Raw genomic sequence first — 18,663 nt, 5'->3', positions numbered from 1 at the left:
CAAGGGGCCAGGATTGGGTCTGTCAGGAGTGGCTGAGTCTGGAAGAGGCAGCTGGCCTGGTTGTTCCTTAAGAAGTGAGTGAAGTAAAAGTCGCTCAGTCGTGTCCGACTCTGCGACCCCATGGACCAGTCCATGGAATTCTCCAGGCCAAAATACTGGAGTGGGAAGCCTTTCCCTTCTCCAGGGGATCTTCCCAACCCAGGGATTGAACCCAGGTCTCCTGCATCACAGGCAAATTCTTTACCAGCTGAGCCACAGGGGAAGCCCAAGGTTTTCACTGAATACACACATGGCTTCTTTACCTTCTACCTTCAGACGTAATAAGGGAGCCTATCTCTTCATTGCCCTAACTGTGAGCTGTAGTTCCACTTACCTGATTTTCCTATGTCTTAAATGTTTCCTCAAATCCCTGTATGATCTAAGGAGTGAGATAGTTTGTCCTCTAGAGACACCAAGCTCTGCTCAAATGCTGAGATGAGTAAATGCAGGCTTTACCTCTTGCCGTGTCCTTTGCACAAATGTTATACATGAAATGAGATGTAATTATTACCCTTAGCTTCCTTGTTACCTGTCCCTATTATTAAAATCTGATATAAAGTTCAAGCCTCCAAAGAACATAGATGCTTTTAGTGTCAAAGAATTTAGAACATTTTCACTGAGGTTAATCATATTTTTAATACATTCAGTTTCACAATAGGTTAATTTATTAGAATTATTAGAATAATTTATTAGAATTATAATTTTGACTTTGTACAACTTGGGGGTGAGAGGTTATGGAGAACTGACTTTTCAAAGACTGAACACAATTTTGTGACTAAGTACACATTTCACAGGGAATTTTGACTGCTTTTTGACGATCTGTCTTGACTGTTCAACGGCAATTTCCCTGGGGGCGGGTACCTGGCTTAGGTGTTAACCACATCGCAGGTACGCAGAGCTTCTCGAAGGAAAACAATGTTATTTCTAGGGCAGATTGTTCATCTCTGCTAGTTTCCTAAAGGATGTATCCTTCTGTCCAAAGAACTGCTGCTTTGTAAATTACACTATGGGAACTCTGTTCCCTTAGGCTCTGGTTCTATCACAATGTGAAAGGTGATTATTTCAGAATCCTGACAACATTGACCCGGCTAAAGTGTAGGATATTCAAGCCTAAAAGATTCTCAAAGTGATTTTCTGAGAGAATATCCTACAGGCAAAGTAGGCCAAATCCACCTGGTGTTTTTTAAAAAATATCCCAGGGCATCCACCGTCCCCTCGTGAGCCATGAGCTAGTTCCTCCCGCCTGTGCTTGGAAGGCAACCCATCTCTGCACTGTGCACCTGCCCTGGCTCTGACTCAGGATATACCTGCAAGTCACAGACCAGGACCCCACTGCTTACTGAGCCTCCAGCCGCCAGGAGTCTGCGATGGGTGATGCTCTCTCACCCGTATCGGGGACACTGCAGCAACCGAGCAGAGCGTCAGCTGATGGGGTTTTCAGAACTCACCACAAAATGACATTTCTATTTTGACTGAACTAACCACAGTCTTTTTAAAGCAAAAACATATTTAAGCTTCTTAGCATGAGGCTATGGGGCTATAATTTCCATCTTTCCTTGATCTTCTTCCTTCCTCGTCTTTTCCCTGCCAAAAGTATACCTTGGAAACTCAAAACTGAATGTCAGCCTCTCTACCCAGCACTGGGTTTAAGTTAGATCAGAGGCAGAGGGTCCAGAAGTCCAGGTCACACACCCCTAAGTCTCTCCTTTCCCTTCTAACACCCAGTCTAGGAAAAACAATTTCTGGATCCTCTGTGTCTACAAGTCTCCATTCACAGAGTGGAATCAAAATGTGTGGTCCCTCCTGTGGGGAATGAGGTCACAGGTAGCAAAGTGCTTTGAGCAACTCAAAGGGGAGGCGTGTAACACAAGCCTTTATTACTTAAGAGAGTGAGGCCGGGTCAGAAGGTCGACAGGCTCAGAATCATGGCCCTGCTTTGAACACGACACGGACCACAGAGCTTTCTTCTTCACCTTCCCCACCCTCATGGGAAGTGTCTTTTGTCAAGGGTGCATCATTTATGAAGAGTGTAGTGTCGTGAGATGTGAAAATTATCCCCGAGTGGCAGTCGGACAGGGCTACACTTTTACCTGCTGACTGACTCAGCCACGCCAGCCAGTTACTGCTCTGAGAGCTGGCGTACAACAGGAAACCTAGCCACCAAACGAAGACACACACTTCAGAATAAAATTCCATCCCTAGGCGCAGACTCCATGGGCTTTCTCTGCTCCTGCTTCCGCTGGTATCTGGCCTTCTGGTAGAAGATGATGATGACCGTGGTGACCACGTTTAGGAGGATGACCAGCAGGGTGAGCCAGAACGAGTATCTGTAAGCGTGGGCCGTCCCTTGCTGAGTGGCAGCTGGATAGAGTGGGTACAGCCTCTGGGCCAGCTCTTCCGAGAGACGATTGGACTGCGTGTTCCCCACAAAGAGCACCATGGTTATGAATGTGAAGGATGCTGAAGGGAAGAAAGAGTTTGTAAATAACACGGTGGTATACTTCAATGAATATTTTTATATTTAAGACCTTTTTTTATTGGAGGTTAGTTGCTTTTCAACGTTGTGTTAGTTTCGGCTGTACAATGAAGCGAATCGGCCCCATGCATGCATGTGTCCCCTCCCTGTTGGACCTCCGGCCCCCCTACCCCAACTCCAGCCCTCTAGGTCACCACAGGGCCTTGAGCCGACTCCCTGTGCTATAGAGCAGGTTCCCGCCAAGCTACCTGTTTACACACGGTGGAGTGTGTATGTCCGCCTAATCTCCCCTTTCCTCCCACCCTCCCCTTCCCCTGTTGCCTACATCTGTGTCTCTATTTCTGCCTTGGAAATAGTTTCATTTGTACCGTTTTCCTGGATTCCATATATATGTATTAATGTACATTTTTAAGTTCATTTTTTTCCCCTTTATCAAACATGTACTCTGTGGGCATTCACTGACCATCTACACTGGGATTTACTCTCTTCTCCGCATTAGGGAGAAGGTAAAAGAAATGAAAAACGCATGCTAGACTCTAGACCCCAAAAGCTAACGATAACACAGGGCAGCTGTGACCAGGAGCAAACATTCAGCTCAAGCCCTTTCAGAATGAGTTGAACCCTGCCCACTTCCCAGAGCGATGAACTGAGCCTGTGCACTGCGTGAGCGACGGGACAAGTGACTGATCACAGGGGTCGACAGGACAACTGTCCAGAGAGGACCAGTGTGGTGGGGAGGCTGAGGCAGGACGAGGAAAAGAGCCAGCCCGAACATCCATCCATCGTGAGGCACAGTGAGCTCAGAGTATCCGGGTCTGGGAGACACAAGTCCAGCTGATGGGGAGGGGTCTGGAGGGTTCTGAGCACCGGATACAGAGGTCGAGCCCACCTGGGCAGCTCTGAGCACCAGCCTGGCAACTGGGGTCTCATTCCACCCACAACAGGGGACGGCATTTAACCAGGAAAGCTCTCTTTAGTAAGTGAGTGAAAATCACTCAGTCGTGCCTGACTCTTTGCGACCCCATGGACTATACAGTCCATGGAATTCTCCAGGCCAGAATCCTGGAGTGGGTAGCCTTTCCCTTCAGGGTATCTTCCCAACCCAGGGATTGAACCCAAGTCTCCCACATTGCAGGTGGATTCTTTACCGGCCGGGCCATAGGGAAGTCGAAGAATACTGGAGTGGGTAGCCTATCCCTTCGCCAGCAGATCTTCCCAACCCAGGAATTGAACCAGGGTCTCCCGCATTGCAGGTGGATTCTTTACCAACTGAGCTATGAGGGAAGCCCTCTTTAGTAAACTCATCCTTATTCTTCACAATGTCTTGCACTAGAGAACTTTCCCCAGTCTTGGCTTTGGAAAGCCCCCTTGGCTTCAACCGTGGTTCTGGAGTCAGAGAGAGCAGGGTCAAGGCCTCCAGCCGTAGGTCTTGGGAGATGCGCTCAGCTGCTCTGAACCTCGATCCTCATCTTCCAAAGGTGGGGAGCTACAAACCCCAGGGAGCTTCGAGGCTGCTTGGGTCTGTGGGGGGTTGCTGGGGGATGGGTTTCCTTTCGCGGTCAGGAGAATATCCTAAAATCAACCGTGGTGATGGTGGTGATGGTTGAACAGATCCGCGAATACACTAGAAATCACTGAATGGTGCCCTTAAATGGGTAGACTGTACAGTATGTGAGTCATATCTCAATAGATTGTTCAAAAAGGCAGAGGAAGGAGGGTCAGATGGCAGCTGTGCTGGATTTGTGATGAGCCGTGCAGCGGAGTCGGGCTGACCGTGCCAGGCGGCCATCCAGGAGTCCCCAGGACAGAGGTCCAGACTGACACACGCTCTCTGACTCTTCCTCTGCTGACATTTACCCAAAACTAGGAGGACATTTGGCACCCAGCGTGCCCTGGTCATAACCCAGACCCAGGGAGCAGCCCTCCAGAGGCCCTAATTAGAGGGCTTCTGGGTGAGGCGTTTTCATTCCCCGTGATGAGTCTTTCATCTTAAACCTAATGCTTTTATTTCTTAATAATAACAGGAGTGGGAGTACACGAAGCCCCTCCCCTCTGCACTGTGTCTCACACCCCACAATTATCCCTCATTCTGCTCTTGGGAAGTTTCTTCTAAAAGCTTTAGTCAGAAAGGAGCAAAACCCAGAAATGGGCTACACGCTGTTCTCTGAAGTGTATGCTCATGACTTTGACTTGAACCGTGAGGGGCACCCACCAACGGACACGGACACTGAGCTGAGCCCCCAGGAGAAGGGGACGCCGCTCACTGCCTGCTTCTGTGGTTCCTGGGACAGAAGGTTTACGGGGCCTGGAGGAAGCCCCGTGGCAGATGGAGGAGCCCCGGAGGGCTCAGGGCACTGGCCTTCCACCCCCCTGGCCTGTCCCCGTGGGCATGGGACCTGCCGATTACAGGTAATGATCCCTTATCAGGGCAGTCACCTTGAAAGTGAAAGTGAAGTCGCTCAGTCATGTCCGACTCTTTGCAACCCCATGGACAGTAGCCTACCAGGTTCCTCTGTCCATGGAATTTTCCAGGCAAGAGTACTGGAGTGGGTTGCCAATTCCTTCTCCAGGGGATCTTCCTGACCCAGGGATCGAACACAGGTCTCCTGCATTGTAGGCAGATGCTTTACCATCTGAGCCACCAGGGAAGCCCTTAAAATTCCTGGCTCTGACACTGAAACACTAGGTGGTTTTCCAGTAGAATTCCTTATTCAAGTGAAATCATATTCCATGCCCACTGGCATTGAATTTCAACAGAGATATGCAATGGTTTGTTTTAGAGCTTGAATAGCTGAACAAGGACCTGAACAAAGTTTTGCATAAAGTTCAACAGTACTGCTGTGAACTTCCTCCAGACCAAGGGCTCCAGCCTGCAGATCAGCCGACAGACATGAGACGGAGGTGTGAGGAAGAAGCACAGGAAATAGTCGGCACGCAAATTCCTCCCTGCTCTCGGGTTCCCGGGCTGAGGACCAAGCGTGTCGGAGCAGACCATCTGCAGTGCTCTCCCTGGCTCCGCCGTCATCTCCAGCACCTCTCAGACTACAGTTCTGTCCCCTGTGGTCAGGGTCACCACGCCAGGTTGGGCTCAGAGGGCACAGGGGCCCGGGAGGTGAGGCTGCACTTCATGTTTTTGTCCTCAAAGCAGCATCTCTTCCTGTTGCTTCAGAGACAAGCCAGCAAACTGCTCCCCTTCCTCCTGTAGCCAAGGAGCCTGTGTCCAAGCCCAGCCTGGAGAGGTGTGTGCGGCCCTTCTCTCGGCCTCCAGGGCACCTCAGGGCAGCCTGACCCCGCCCCCGGTGCCAGAGTGACCCAAGGCAGGGACCCAGAGATGGCATATTTGTGCACAAAGCCCGCTGCAGGCTGAGCCTCAGAGGGACCCGAGTTTTCCGCAAGTTCTTCAACCAAACAGGGCCCAAGTCTGCCCTTTGAGAGTTGGAGGCTGCTCACCTCCACCCTACACATCAAAGTCTCCGATTGTGCTTCTGCCCACCTCACAGCCGCTCTGTGTGTCAGAACTTGCCCCGAGCCTGGGGAGGAATGTGGCAGGAGCTTGCTGCCCGTCAAACAATTCTTTGTTGTTAGAACCAGGTGTGGACTGGGGGTGGGGAGGCTGCTGGCCTTGCTTCCCGTGTCTTCCTCGACAAACATGCATCAGGCCTCTGCCCTGGGCAAAGCCAGCTCATACTCAACAGTGGAGGAAGACACTGAAGCCAGGGGCTTCCTCCTGCAGAGACGAGGGGATGGGTTCTGGACCCTGTGGGTGTAGACGGAGCAACGAGCGTGGATTTTGTCCTGCTGGCCTCACACCCAACCCACCCCTCTGGTCCTAGTGATTGACATTGCTCTCAGATCCCCTCCTCAGACCCAGCTCCAGGTGCTCAGTGTCCTCAGCCAAGGTGGGTCAGTCAGTGAATTCAACCCTGCCAGCTATGGAGATGGCTCCGGAAATGGAAGCAGAGGTCTGATGGCTCAGGCTGAGATCCTGGATCCAGCTGTACCTGAAGCCACCACTTCCCTCAGCTTCTTCATCACATGAGCAAGAATTAAAACAATCTATTTTTTTCACCCTGGGAATGAGTGCCAATGAGTCTTGCCTTTGGTTTGGTTGACAGACGTGAACTACAGTCATAGAAGCAGCTTGGGGCACAGAACCCTGGTGTCCAGATGAGGGTCTCTGAGTTTGGAACCAACCCCTCCAGGTCCACCGTGAGATGGGAAGCCCAAACGCTCATTCCTGGCTGGCAGCTCATGCCCTTTAAGTTGGGCATCTGCTTGTTTTGATCACAAATGCACAGAAAGAAAGAAAAGGGCTGGTCATGTGCAGATGTGGCTACACCAGCCTGATCCCACACTCTCAGAGCTGAGAGGTGGGTGTGCAGGCCTGCCCAGGGCAGCCCGGATTTCCACCTGTTGTCCTGCATGATGTTTAGGAATCCCAGCTTGTTTGGTCAGAGTGTTGAGAGGCTCTCCCTTGTATCCATGCCAGAATGGGGTTGGCTTCTTAAATATGAGCTTGAAAAAGGCCACAGCGGAAGTGTGTGTGCACTCACACCAGCCAGGGCTGTGCTCAGGGCTTCCCTCCCCGGAGAGCCAGGTGTTCATGGTCTCAGCACAGCACTGCGGGGATCCACAGCACAGCGGTGCCTCCAGCCACCTACACTGGCCAGTGTGACGATGGCCTCACAGAAGGACAGGAAGCTGCCTAGAGCTCGTCATCCGAGGCGTCTTGATACCCCCATATCCAGAGCTCCTATCTTCTCCCTGAAAGTTCCTGGTCTGTGTTTAAATATACCACCTGCAACACACACATGACCACTGCCAGGGCCATCCCATTAATTCAGTTCAGTTCAGTCACTCAGTCGTGTCCAACTCTTTGTGACCTCATGGACTGCTGCATGCCAGGCCTCGCTGTCCATCACCAACTCCCAGAGCTTACTCAAACTCATGTCCACTGAGTCGGTGATGCCATGCAACCATCTCATCCTCTGTTATCCCCTTCTCCTCCTGCCTTCAATCTTTCCCAGCATCAGGGGCTTTTCCAATGAGTCAGTTCTTCACATCAGGTGGCCAAAGTATTGGAGTTTCAGCTTCAGCATCAGTCCTTCCAATGAATATTCAGGACTGATCTCCTTTAGGATTAACTGGTTGGATCTCCTTGTGGTCCAGGGGACTCTCAAGAGTCTTCTCCAATACCACAGTTCAAAAGCATCAATTCTTCAGCGCTCAGCTTTCTTTATGGTCCAAATCTCACATCCATACATGACTACTGGAAAAACCATAGCTTTGACTAGACAGACCTTTGTTGGCAAAGTAATGTCTCTGCTTTTTAATATGCTGTCTAGGTTGGTCATAAATTTTCTTCCAAAGAACAAACGTCTTTTCATTTCATGGCTGCAGTCAAAATCTGCAGTGATCTTGGAGCCCCAAGAAAATAAAGTCTCTCACTATTTCCACTGTTTCCCCATCTATTTGTCATGAAGTGATGGGACCAGACGCCATGATCTTAGTTTTGTGAATTTTGAGTTTTAAGCCAGCTTTTTCACTCTCCTCTTTCACTTTCATCAAGAGGCTCTTTAGTTCCTTTATGTTTTCTGCCATAAGGGTGGTGTCATCTGCATATCTGAGGTTATTGATATTTTTCCAGGCAATCTTGATTCCAGCTTGTGGTTCATCCAGGCCGGCATCCCATTAGTAGGATGGGCCATTTTTAATCCACTCTTGAGATCAGGTTCTTGTGGTGGAGAGAAGGACAGAGCAGGAGAAGCCCCCCTGTCGGGCAGGGGCAACAAGGCTCCCACTGGACCAAGCCCCTGGGCAAACACAGTGGCCCCAGAACCCATGAGACCTCAGAGAGTTCAAAACACTGTGACCGCAACTGGACCCCACTTCCCATTCCCCACCCCAACACCTTTCCCCCCAAACAGACAACACAACCTCGCAGCACCACCCAGCCGACACCCGGGATTCACAGGTCGCCCACAGCAAGGGCGTCGGCTCAGATGCTCCAATGGCCTTCTTGGAGGCTCTGCACCACCATCATGTTCAGATGTTAGGCCAAGTCGACTGCTGTTTTATGGGGGCAAGAAGCGGGCTAAATAAATGTGCACGTGTGTGTGTGCACGTGTGTGCCTCTCCACATCACATGGAGCCTCCTTTGCAGTCAAGCATGCAGCAGGAGCCCAGTGAATGCTTTATTGATGTGCGTGTTTCTGTTTAACGCCTCATCCTAAATACTCTAAGGCAAAGACTGGGTATATCATACATTTTTAACACCTAACACTCCCAACTTACCCACAGTCTGCCCCTCCCCAGGGCACCCAAAACACATCTGAAGATGCTGAATAAATGCTGTAGGCTTGCGAAAATAAGCCTCAGCCCTCCACACTCGACTCAGCACACTCTTAACGCCCAGGGTCTGACCGTGAGCGTGTGTGTCCTTGTGTGAGAGGGAACCAGGGGGACAGAGGCCGGGACTGGCCGGTACTGACCGCTGAGCCCGCTCCAGGTGTACACGCCCGTCGGTCCCAGGAACGTCTGGTAGGGGTTGCTGACGCTGTTGCAGAAGGTGAACCCAGCACTCAGCAGCGAACTAAACAAACCAAGGGCCAGGAACACGATGACCACCGAGTGCAGAGTCTTCGGAGAAGAATTGGTCAATGTCCCTAAAACTGAAACAAGGTCTGGTAAGTATGTGGTGCCCCCGACCCAAAGACCAGCTCTGGGCCCGAGGGCTGCTCCACCCTCCCGGGGCCCCTTCCCACTTCGCCTGCTTAGGCACTGGGGCTAGACACCCTCAGCCTTTTCATAACAGTTCCATATTTTTGGAGTGCAGGGGAGTGCCCAACGTGGATTTGCACACATGTAAAATGAAACACGGATGTCCTGCGCCCTCTGCCATCAGTTCCTGCTTTCGTCACCCTCCTTTCTCTGACCACCAGCCAGCCTCCCCTGGAGTCCATCTGCTTTCCCCGTTCCCTTCGCGTTTACAATACAAGATGGTCAGACACCAGAGGCGCAGTGGCCCCACTCTTACCTGGAAGCCCAGCCACGCGTTTATAGCACATCTCCAAGAGCTGTCTGTGCATTGAGCCCCTTAGGAGACTGCCGTTACAGTCAGTACAGTGTTTACCAGGACGTTCCGTGAAAGAAGGTAGAACCAGACTGGGAGTAAGATTTCGGAGTCCTCAGTAATCCGCTAACAGCATCACGGGAAGAGCAAGGGTGGGAACCTTGGTAGGCGAGATGAGAAAGCCTTCCTCAGCGCTCAACCAGCCCCAAGAAAAAGGACTGGAAAAGGCAAAACGGTTGTCTGAGGAGGCCTTACAAATAGCTGAGACAAGAAGAGAAGCAACAGGCAAAGGAGAAAAGGAAAGATATATCCATTTGAATGCAGAGTTCAGATGGAAAGCCTTCCTTAAAGATCAATGCAAAGAAATAGAGGAAAACACTAGAATGGGAAAGACTAGAGATATCTGCAAGAAAATTAGAGATACCAAGGGAACATTTCATGCAAAGATGGGCTCAATAAAGGACAGAAATGGTATGGACCTAACAGAAGCAGAAGATATTAAGAAGAGGTGGCAGGAATACACAGAAGAACTATCATCATCTCACATGCTAGCAAAGGAATGCTCAGAATCCGTCAGTAGTAAGTGAACTGAGAACTTCCAGATGTTCATTCTGGATTTAGAAAAGGCAGAGGAACTGGAAATCAATTGCCAACATCCGTTGGATCATCGAAAAAAACAAGAGAGTTCCAGAAAAACATCTACTTATGCATCATTGACTATACTAAAGCCTTTGACTGGGTGGATCACAATAAACTGTGGAAAATTCTGAAAGAAAAGGGAATACCAGATCACCTTACCAGAGAAATCTGAATGCAGGTAAGAAGCAACAGTTAGAACCAGACATGGAACAACAGACTGGTTCCAAATTGGGAAAGGAGTATGTCAAGGCTGTATACTGTCACCCTGCTTATTTAATTTATATGCTGAGTATATCACGAGAAATGTCAAGCAAGCTGAAGCATAAGCTGGAGTCAAGATTGCCAGGAGAAAAATCAATAACCTCAGATATGCAGATGACACCACCCTTATGGCAGAAAGTGAAGAAGAACTAAAGAGCCTCTTGATGAAAGTGAAAGAGGAGAGTGAAAAACCTGGCTTAAAACTCAACGTTCAAAAAACTAAGATCATGGCATCCGGTCCCATCACTTCATGACAAATAGATGGGGAAACTATGGAAACAGTGATAGACTTTATTTTCTGGGGCTCCAAAATCACCACAGATTGTGACTGCAGCCATGAAATTAAAAGACTCTTGCTCCTTGGAAGAAAAGCTATGACTAAACTAGACAGCATGTTAAAAAGCAGAGACAAAGGTCTGTCTAGTCAAAGCTACGGTTTTTCCAGTAGTCATGTATGGATGTGAGAGTTGGATTATAAAGAAAGCTGAGCACCGAAGAATTGATGCTTTGGAACTATGGTGTTGGAGAAGACTCTTAAGAGTACCTTGGACTGCAAGGAGATCCAACCCCTCCATCCTGAAGGAGATCAGTCCTGGGTGTTCACTGGAAGGACTGATGCTGAAGCTGAAACTCCAATACTTTGGCCACCTGATGTGAAGAACTGACTCATTGGAAAAGACCCTGATGCTGGGAAAGATTGAGGGTAGGAGGAGAAGGGGGTGACAGAGGATGAGACAGTTGGATGGCATCACCGACTCAATGGACATGAGTTTGAGCAAACTCTGGGAGTTGGTGATGGACAGGGAGGCCTGCCGCCCATGGGGTCCCAAAGAGTCAGACACGACTAAGTGACTGAACTGAACTGAGGAACCAGGGTGGGGGCGGGAGAGAAAGGGTCAGAGCTTCCTTCTTTTCATTCCTGTTTCTCAGGGCCCCAAGGAGACAGCTGGAGTTTCTCACACCTTCAGCCAAAGCAGCTTAAAAGAACAAAAACCGAAACAGCCACGGAAGATTTCTTGTTCTGCTGTGGGTGGCGAGTTTTAAGGAACAGGGCCCTGGAAGCCAGAGGGGACCCCGGATGCTGTGCAAGCAGGAGCTGCAGACTGTCATGCCAGCCCGTGTCCTGGGAACAAGGAGCCCTCCATCTGCAAGGTGGCCCTTTTCATCCCTGTGGTATCGTATCCATTCAAAGGTTCTTCATCCTGCATTTCTGTGATATTAACCCTGGGTCCTAATGCTCCTTTGGGACCAATGCAGAATCCACTCCATCCTCTCCTGCCTGGAGCTCCTCCCAATACTTGAAAAGAGGATGTAAACCCAGTGTGTTATTCATAAAATGTGATCCCACAGCTCCTGCCATCCTGGCCCTGACTCTACACACACTCTAGTCTGACCGTCCTTCCCATTCATGATGGCCAGATGGGCTCAGCACTCCTGTTAAGATGTGACACTCCCTGCGCCATCCTCTGTCTATCTCTAACACCTACGTGTTAGTCGCTCAGACATTTTTATTTTAAACCAGCAGTATTCTGTGAAGGAGCTAAATTTGTCATCAACGGACAGAGGGTAGATGTGAAAGAGATTTGAGCCAGCAAGTCTGCCTTCAGACATCCCGGCAGTGGGGATATGGTCGTAAAGACCCTCGTGCATGAGAGAATTCATCCTGATGGTCAGGTCACGTGGCCCGGCCTGGGCTGGAAGCGCCCCTGGCTGGATGGAGCAGGGACGCAATGCCAGGCGTGCAGGGCTGAGCAGAAGGTAGGTGAGCGTGGCAGCTGAAGCCTGCAGAAGAGGACAGAGGCAGGAAAGGCAACGGCCAGGAGGGAGACACGGGTGTGGTCTCTGGTGAGCAGCCACAGCCCTGTCAGCCCCACAGGAGACCAGGAAGGACGGGAGAGGGAAATACCAGCTCAGCAACATGCAGGCCATGAGCTCACTGCCCAGGGAGCCGGGCCCTGGGGGCAGAGTCCAGCGCACACACGGCTGGTCCGCTCCTCCCTGGTACTGTCTGGCCCTGTCACTATTTCTGTTAGTGACCCATGGGCGGGGATTTCTGTTAGTGACCCATGGGTGGGGCTCAGTGCTCTGCACAGCTCGCTGGTTTACACACTCTGGATATGTCCTCTGGGTGATGCGCTCGGTAAGAACTCTGACAGGCCTTGGCTTAACTGAGGACATGGTCCTCTCTGTCACCCACTGATGCCCAGGTGAGGAGCCCTGCCCTCCCGGGAGGAGGGACCACCTGCACTGAGACTGTTCCAGGGTCCAGCCCTCAAGCCCGAGGCTCGGGCTTCTTGGTCTGTCTCACCCCAGAGACGAGTGAGGAGCTTTGCCAGGCTGTGAGGCAGCACACAAGTATTTAACAACTTGTGGAAGATGACGCCAGAGTAAAAAACAAGAAGCAGGACACACCTGTTTCAAGGCACAAGGTCAAATGCTGTGGATCCTTCCAAACTTAGTCATCCCCGGGAAGAACTGCTTTTCCTGCGTTCCACGACCCTCTGGCTCTGCCTCAGCATCAAGGAGGAAGCTCCAGCACCAGATTAGAAGTTTCCTGGGGACTAAGGGAACTCTATCCTTAGCCAATGGGACATAATTTGGATACTTAACTAGAAAATAGGGCTTCCCAGAGGGCACTCGTGGTAAAGAACCCGTCCGTCAATGCAGGAGACACAGAAGATGCAGATTCAATCCCTAGGTCCCCTGGAGGAGGAACTGGCAACCCACTCCAGTATCCTTGCCTGGAAAATTCCATGGACAGAGCCACCTGGCAGGCAACAGTCTATGGGGTTGCAATGAGTCGGGTATGACTGAGCAACCGGGCACAACTAGAAAATAAAAATTTCAGCATGGGAAAAATGTCACGTGTCCAAGTGTCTGAAGTCCCCTAGGGAAACTTTCTTACTAACTCTGTAAATGGAGGGTCATTTGTGAATGGTGAACATTTTAGAGTAAATTAGAAAGGAACAATCTGGTGAAGCTCAGTGGTAAAGAATCCACTTGCCGATGCAGGAGTCCTGGGTTCAATCCCTGGGTTGGGAAGATCCCCTGGAGTAGGAATTCCACTCCACTATTCTTGCCTGGAGAATCCTACGGACAGGGAAGCCTGGTGGGCTACAGTCCATGGGGCCACAAAGAGTCAGACATGACCGAGCGACTGGGCACATACCCAGACATCAGTTCTCAAAGGGGAGTCAATTTGACTCATACTTTTCTATGAATTAATGTGACAATTTATATTAAGTTTAACTGCCACATTTCAAAATTGTATTTCAGCTTCTGAGTCCCCTGCCGCACAGGTGTGACAGCCGTATCTCCTGCACCTTCCAGCCACCCAACCTTCCTCTCAACCCCGCTTAGAACTCAGAGAGTGAAAGCTAGAAATTCGGTGAAAGTTGAGTAAGAATGAAATCACAATCAACCTCCACAGCATCTGACAGCTGCTCTCTGCCTACAAAATTAGCAAATACATTCAGTTCTTTTTTTCTTGTTTTGAGGCGCCCAAGCGTCAGAATTGAGAAAGCCATCTCACAATTGGACCCAATTGTCCAGATTCTGGCAGCTCCGGCAAAGAGGCCAGAATGCACTGGGAGGTGGGCAGTGCGGAAGTGAGGGGTCATCTGAACATCCGGGCTTCCTGGGCCTAAAGATTTATATTCAAGCCCCGCTGGCCACCTGGCCCTTCTAGTCTGTGAGAAACTGAGACAGAGCCGCTGGCTTTTATTGGGGAGGAGCAGTCTCCATGCCCCACTCAAGCATCTGGACACCAGGGGGCCTGACCCAAGGGAACTCCTGAGTCTCTGGGCCCCAGTGTACCCCTGGAAGGGCTCGTTGACTCCACAGACACCAGAGTGTGGCCTGGGAGCTCTCCCAGGACGTCCCAGCTGCTGGCCTGGGAAACTGACCAGGGTTATCTCAGTCGGGGAAGGGGGGCAGGTGGCTTCCAAGGTGGCTCGACGCAGTGGTTTAGAATCCCTGGGTTGGGAAGATCCCTTGAAGGAGCAAATGGCAACCCACTTCAGTGGGCTGAAGTGGAGAGCTCCAGTTATCTTGCCTGGGAAAGTCCATGGACAGAGGAGCCTGGTGGGCTACAGTCCATGGGGTCACAAAGAGTCAAACACAACTGAGCGACTGAGCATGCATACACACACATTTCTGTGAGAAGAGTAGGGAAAAGCCTTTTCTGCCCCTTTATGCTCCACCTCCCAGCGGGGCCACATCTCTAGTGGCAAATAAGAAGTCACTCCTACCCGAGGGAAAGTATGGGATGTATGTGGGGTAGGACTGGGCGGGTTGGAGTGTTAAGAAGGGACTTTTTGTACATTCTGGAGAGATAAACCTCCTTTCTTTGTTCTTGCAGTTACTTGATTTTTCTGCTCCAGATTCACTTCCTTCATCATTTTAAATGTGAGCCAATAGTACAACTCTAAGTTCCCTGAGAACAGAAAGGGATGGGAAATAGACTTGGAGGAGGAGAGGCACATTTGGGGTGAAACACCCCAGTGTTCTCATAGCGACCTGCACACACCTTTAACCTACAAGTAGGGCAGGCTCCTGGATTTAACCGATAAGGGTGCCTTTCTCTAGGAAGACTGAGTGGTGAATCCACCCAGGCAGGGGCTCTGTGCAGTTCCACTCAGGATCCAAGCCCCTCACTTATGTAACAGCTGCCCAGGGAGGATTTTTTTTAACTGAAATTAAATAACTAGAACTTTTGGCGTAGCCAGGCAACGTGCTCACTCATGGACACATGGTCCTTTTCATCTAGGTGTTGGGCAAGCTGGGATCCTCAGGACGAGGCTGGTGGAGCTCCCGGTGAAGCTGAGCTGCCCAAACAGTCTAGTTATGCCATGGAGAGGTTCCTCCCCAGGTTGGACTGATTATTTTCCTCCAGGTGACACACCGTTGGCTGAATTATTTTTGCACGTTGAGCTCAGCCACTGTCGCTTCATGCTGCTCTTTCATTTCAGAAATCGACAGCCCCAGACTGGCACCATGTGATAAATCTTAGGCTGGAACAGAACAGGGTTTTAGCAATATTTATAACGCTTTGGAGGTTTCAGTCAGAACTCTTCCTGGCTAAGAAACTGACCTGGTTAACTTCTTATGTGAAAAGGCAATCCATCACTGCAGGGCAGAAAAGTGGCATTCATATCAATGACTTTACTGTGCTGCCAATGGCTGGTTTCTGATTGGAAATGAGCCTGTGTGGTCCTGAGGAAACCATCTCATTGCAGGCTTGTAACTCTGCTCCCTGGGGACTGTGTCCACACACCTACACCAGCCAAGGCACCATCTACCCTGTGGCTAAATGGCTTTTCCCCTGTCTGCAAGGACAGTTGGCAAGTGTTCCCACTTCAATGACTGCTAAAGCTGCCCGCACTGAAGGCCCCCTGGGTTCTGAGCGGTCCCAAGCAGATTGTTACCCCCTGAAATTGAGCAGCACCTCAGTGTCTGGGAGGTGGAGTGCTGTCTAAACACCTGTGTGGCTGGAGGCAAGGACCTGAAGCTGGAATGTGGGTCTCTGGGGACCAAGAATAAAAAAGGAGAGCCAGGCAAGGCAAATGCAAATACTCTGCCTCCTTTGTGGGCACACACTGCCCTGCAGTGCCCACTGGGCCCTGCCGCCTTCAGGGTTACCATTGCCCACGGCTGTCCCCACCCTCCGACAGTCACCGGGCTCACGTCACCCCCACAGGGCTCTAGAGACAGGCTGGCCCACCCAGATCTCCTCTGAGCGCCCCAGGGGGCAGGGAGTCAGGGAGCCCACTGAAGCCCTTTACCTCAAATGGGAACCAACTGGCTGTAAACAGACACTACGAAAATTAAAAAATTCCCAGACTGTTAACTTGTACTTTCAGACTTGAACACGTATCTGGAAATTCAGGAGCTGGAGGGAGTTTTGGTTTCGAAAATTGTATTCACAGAACTGAAAGTGGGGCTGAGTCTCTGAAAGTCTTCGTTTCTTGTTGCCACGAAGTGAATTCTCCTTTTCCCGAGGAGGTGAGGTCGGTACCAGAAGAGATGTGTAACGCTGCTAAAATACTGGCAGAGACTGCTTTTGCTAAGGTCTAAAAGGCAGATTCATAATTTTTAAATATAATTATGCTGCTCTGGAATTAAGGAAATCATTTCATTAATAAGGTCACAAATTAGAGCTAGAACTTGGAGTTACGGTCAAAGGCTCAAACTCCCAACATTATGCGTGGCATGAGGACTAAACACTCCATTTGCGTAAGACAGAAAATGATGCAAGTTTAGGGCTTCCCTGGTGGTCTAGCGGCTAAGACTCCAAGCTCCCAGTGCAGGGGGCCCAAGTTCGGTCCCTGGTCAGGAAACTGGATCCCACACGCAGCAACTAAAGAGCCACATGCTGTAAGTAAAAGGTCCCACGACCAAGTGGGAGTCACACAACTTAGTCCCACAACTAAGATCTGGTGCTGAAAATAAATAAATGAATAGAAATAAACACTAAAAAAGGCAAGTCAGCACTTGAACAGAATTAGACTTCTGTAATATAGCTGAGAGCTTTTTGTGTCTTATAAACCTACCATCTTATGGCCTCAGGAAACACTAGTTTAAAAAAAAATGACGTATGTTTACAAGGAAAGAGGTGATGATTGCCTAATACCTGATAAAGCCTGTATAGTAAGCTGCATTGAAACACCATTCAGAACAAAATCTATTTAAGGTGCTAAATAGTTTATAAATTATGCTTTTAAATTTAGAAAGCAATGGTATGTATTTAAACTTCGAATGCCAAGTAAGTAGCTAAATTCCGCTTATTCGCAATGAATTTTTGTTGTCTACACATTGAGAGTAGAGCAGTAGTGTGTACAAAATTAAAAAAAATAGGAATTTCTGTAAAATCTTCAATTAATATAAGTGATGGAAATTTAATATCAATTCCAACAGCAATGAGATTGTTTAGAAGTAAGAATGCAAATTCAAATCATTGAAAGAAATGAAGCTGAGATACAGGGGTAAGAAATTGCCCATATTTTCTACTTCATATTTTCTTGTCAATAAACTCTGGTGCTGTTTAAGCCTTCCCTGTGGCTCAGATGGTAAAGAATCTGCCTGCAATGCAGGAGACTCAGGTTCAATCCCTGGGTTGGGAAGATTCTCCTGGAGAAGAGAACAGCAATCCACCCAAGTATTCTTGTCTGGGAAATCCCAAAGACAGAGGAGCCTGGTGGGCTAAGATCCATGGGGTCGCAAAGAGTCGGAGATGACTGAGCGACTAACACACACACACACACACACACACACACACACTGTTTAAACACAACTCTTCTAGAAGGATTTAGACTGTTTTGCTAATAGACCCAACCAGACCGGAGGAAGCTGAAAAAATTTGGCGAATTTTCAAGATTAAAAATATGAGATCGTATCTACAGCCCAATTAAAATTTACCAGGAAATTATTTCTGAAGGGCTATTTGACCAGAATACAGGATGGCGTGAATTTTACCCAGTTATTTCAGCCTCACTGCGCACATTCAAAGAGCTATAATTACCTTCAAAATGTTTGTCCGACTCTGCAAGTCCGTGATTCAGTTCTTGAATACTCTTCCCACGAAGGAGTCCATAGGTGATGATCACACTACCATTCGAAGAAGAGTCGCTGATGGCGATCGTACTGCGGATCCACTGTTGGGTCGCCAGAACGCAGCAAAGGACGATGAAAGCCCCCAGGCTGGTGACGCAGCTGAGGAAGAACGTCAGTGTTTTCTTTGCCGTCGGCATTTTCTCAGGACGATAAGGGTCCTCGGGTTTTAAGCAGAGATCTTTTTATACTATTCTGGGGCCTTCTCATTTGGAGTCCAGTGTTTAGAAATGGAGTCTCACACTTTCTTGTGAGATATAAAACCTCACTCTTCAAGAGGAAGGGTTACACTGATGAACATTGGACTGTGACTACGGCCATAAAGATTTACGGTAGCTGAACTTTGGTCTGGAGTGACGGGTTGCTATGGTTACAGCCCACCGGGAGGAACAAGGGATAAACACAGTCTTCCCGAGACATCGCCAATCACACAACTAACTTAGGGCTCTTTTTTTTCAAGTGCTTTAGAAACAAAATCAGCCTACCACATCAGGACAGAAGTAGAATTCCTAAATAATATGCCCTGTACCCCTCAAATGTTACCAATTCTAGCAGCCAACAACACAGA

General features: G+C 49.4%; 1 protein-coding gene across 1 annotated transcript; it reads right to left on the bottom strand.

The window, feature by feature from the left end:
* Positions 1–703: 703 nt before the first annotated feature.
* On the bottom strand, positions 704–18,235 carry CLRN3 (clarin 3). Its single transcript, XM_070363488.1, has 3 exons — positions 18,007–18,235; positions 9,007–9,186; positions 704–2,499 (listed from the first exon to the last, which is right to left on the bottom strand). Exons 1-3 carry the CDS (start codon positions 18,233–18,235, stop codon positions 2,219–2,221), a joined length of 690 nt encoding a protein of 229 aa, XP_070219589.1. The 3' UTR covers positions 704–2,218.
* Between the last annotated feature and the right edge of the window lie 428 nt (positions 18,236–18,663).

The sequence above is a fragment of the Bos mutus genome, chromosome 26 (genome assembly GCF_027580195.1).
Source record: "Bos mutus isolate GX-2022 chromosome 26, NWIPB_WYAK_1.1, whole genome shotgun sequence".
Lineage (NCBI taxonomy): Eukaryota > Metazoa > Chordata > Mammalia > Artiodactyla > Bovidae > Bos > Bos mutus.
The sequence above is the reverse complement of the archived record's forward strand: the minus strand, read 5'-3'. Positions and strand labels throughout refer to the sequence as shown.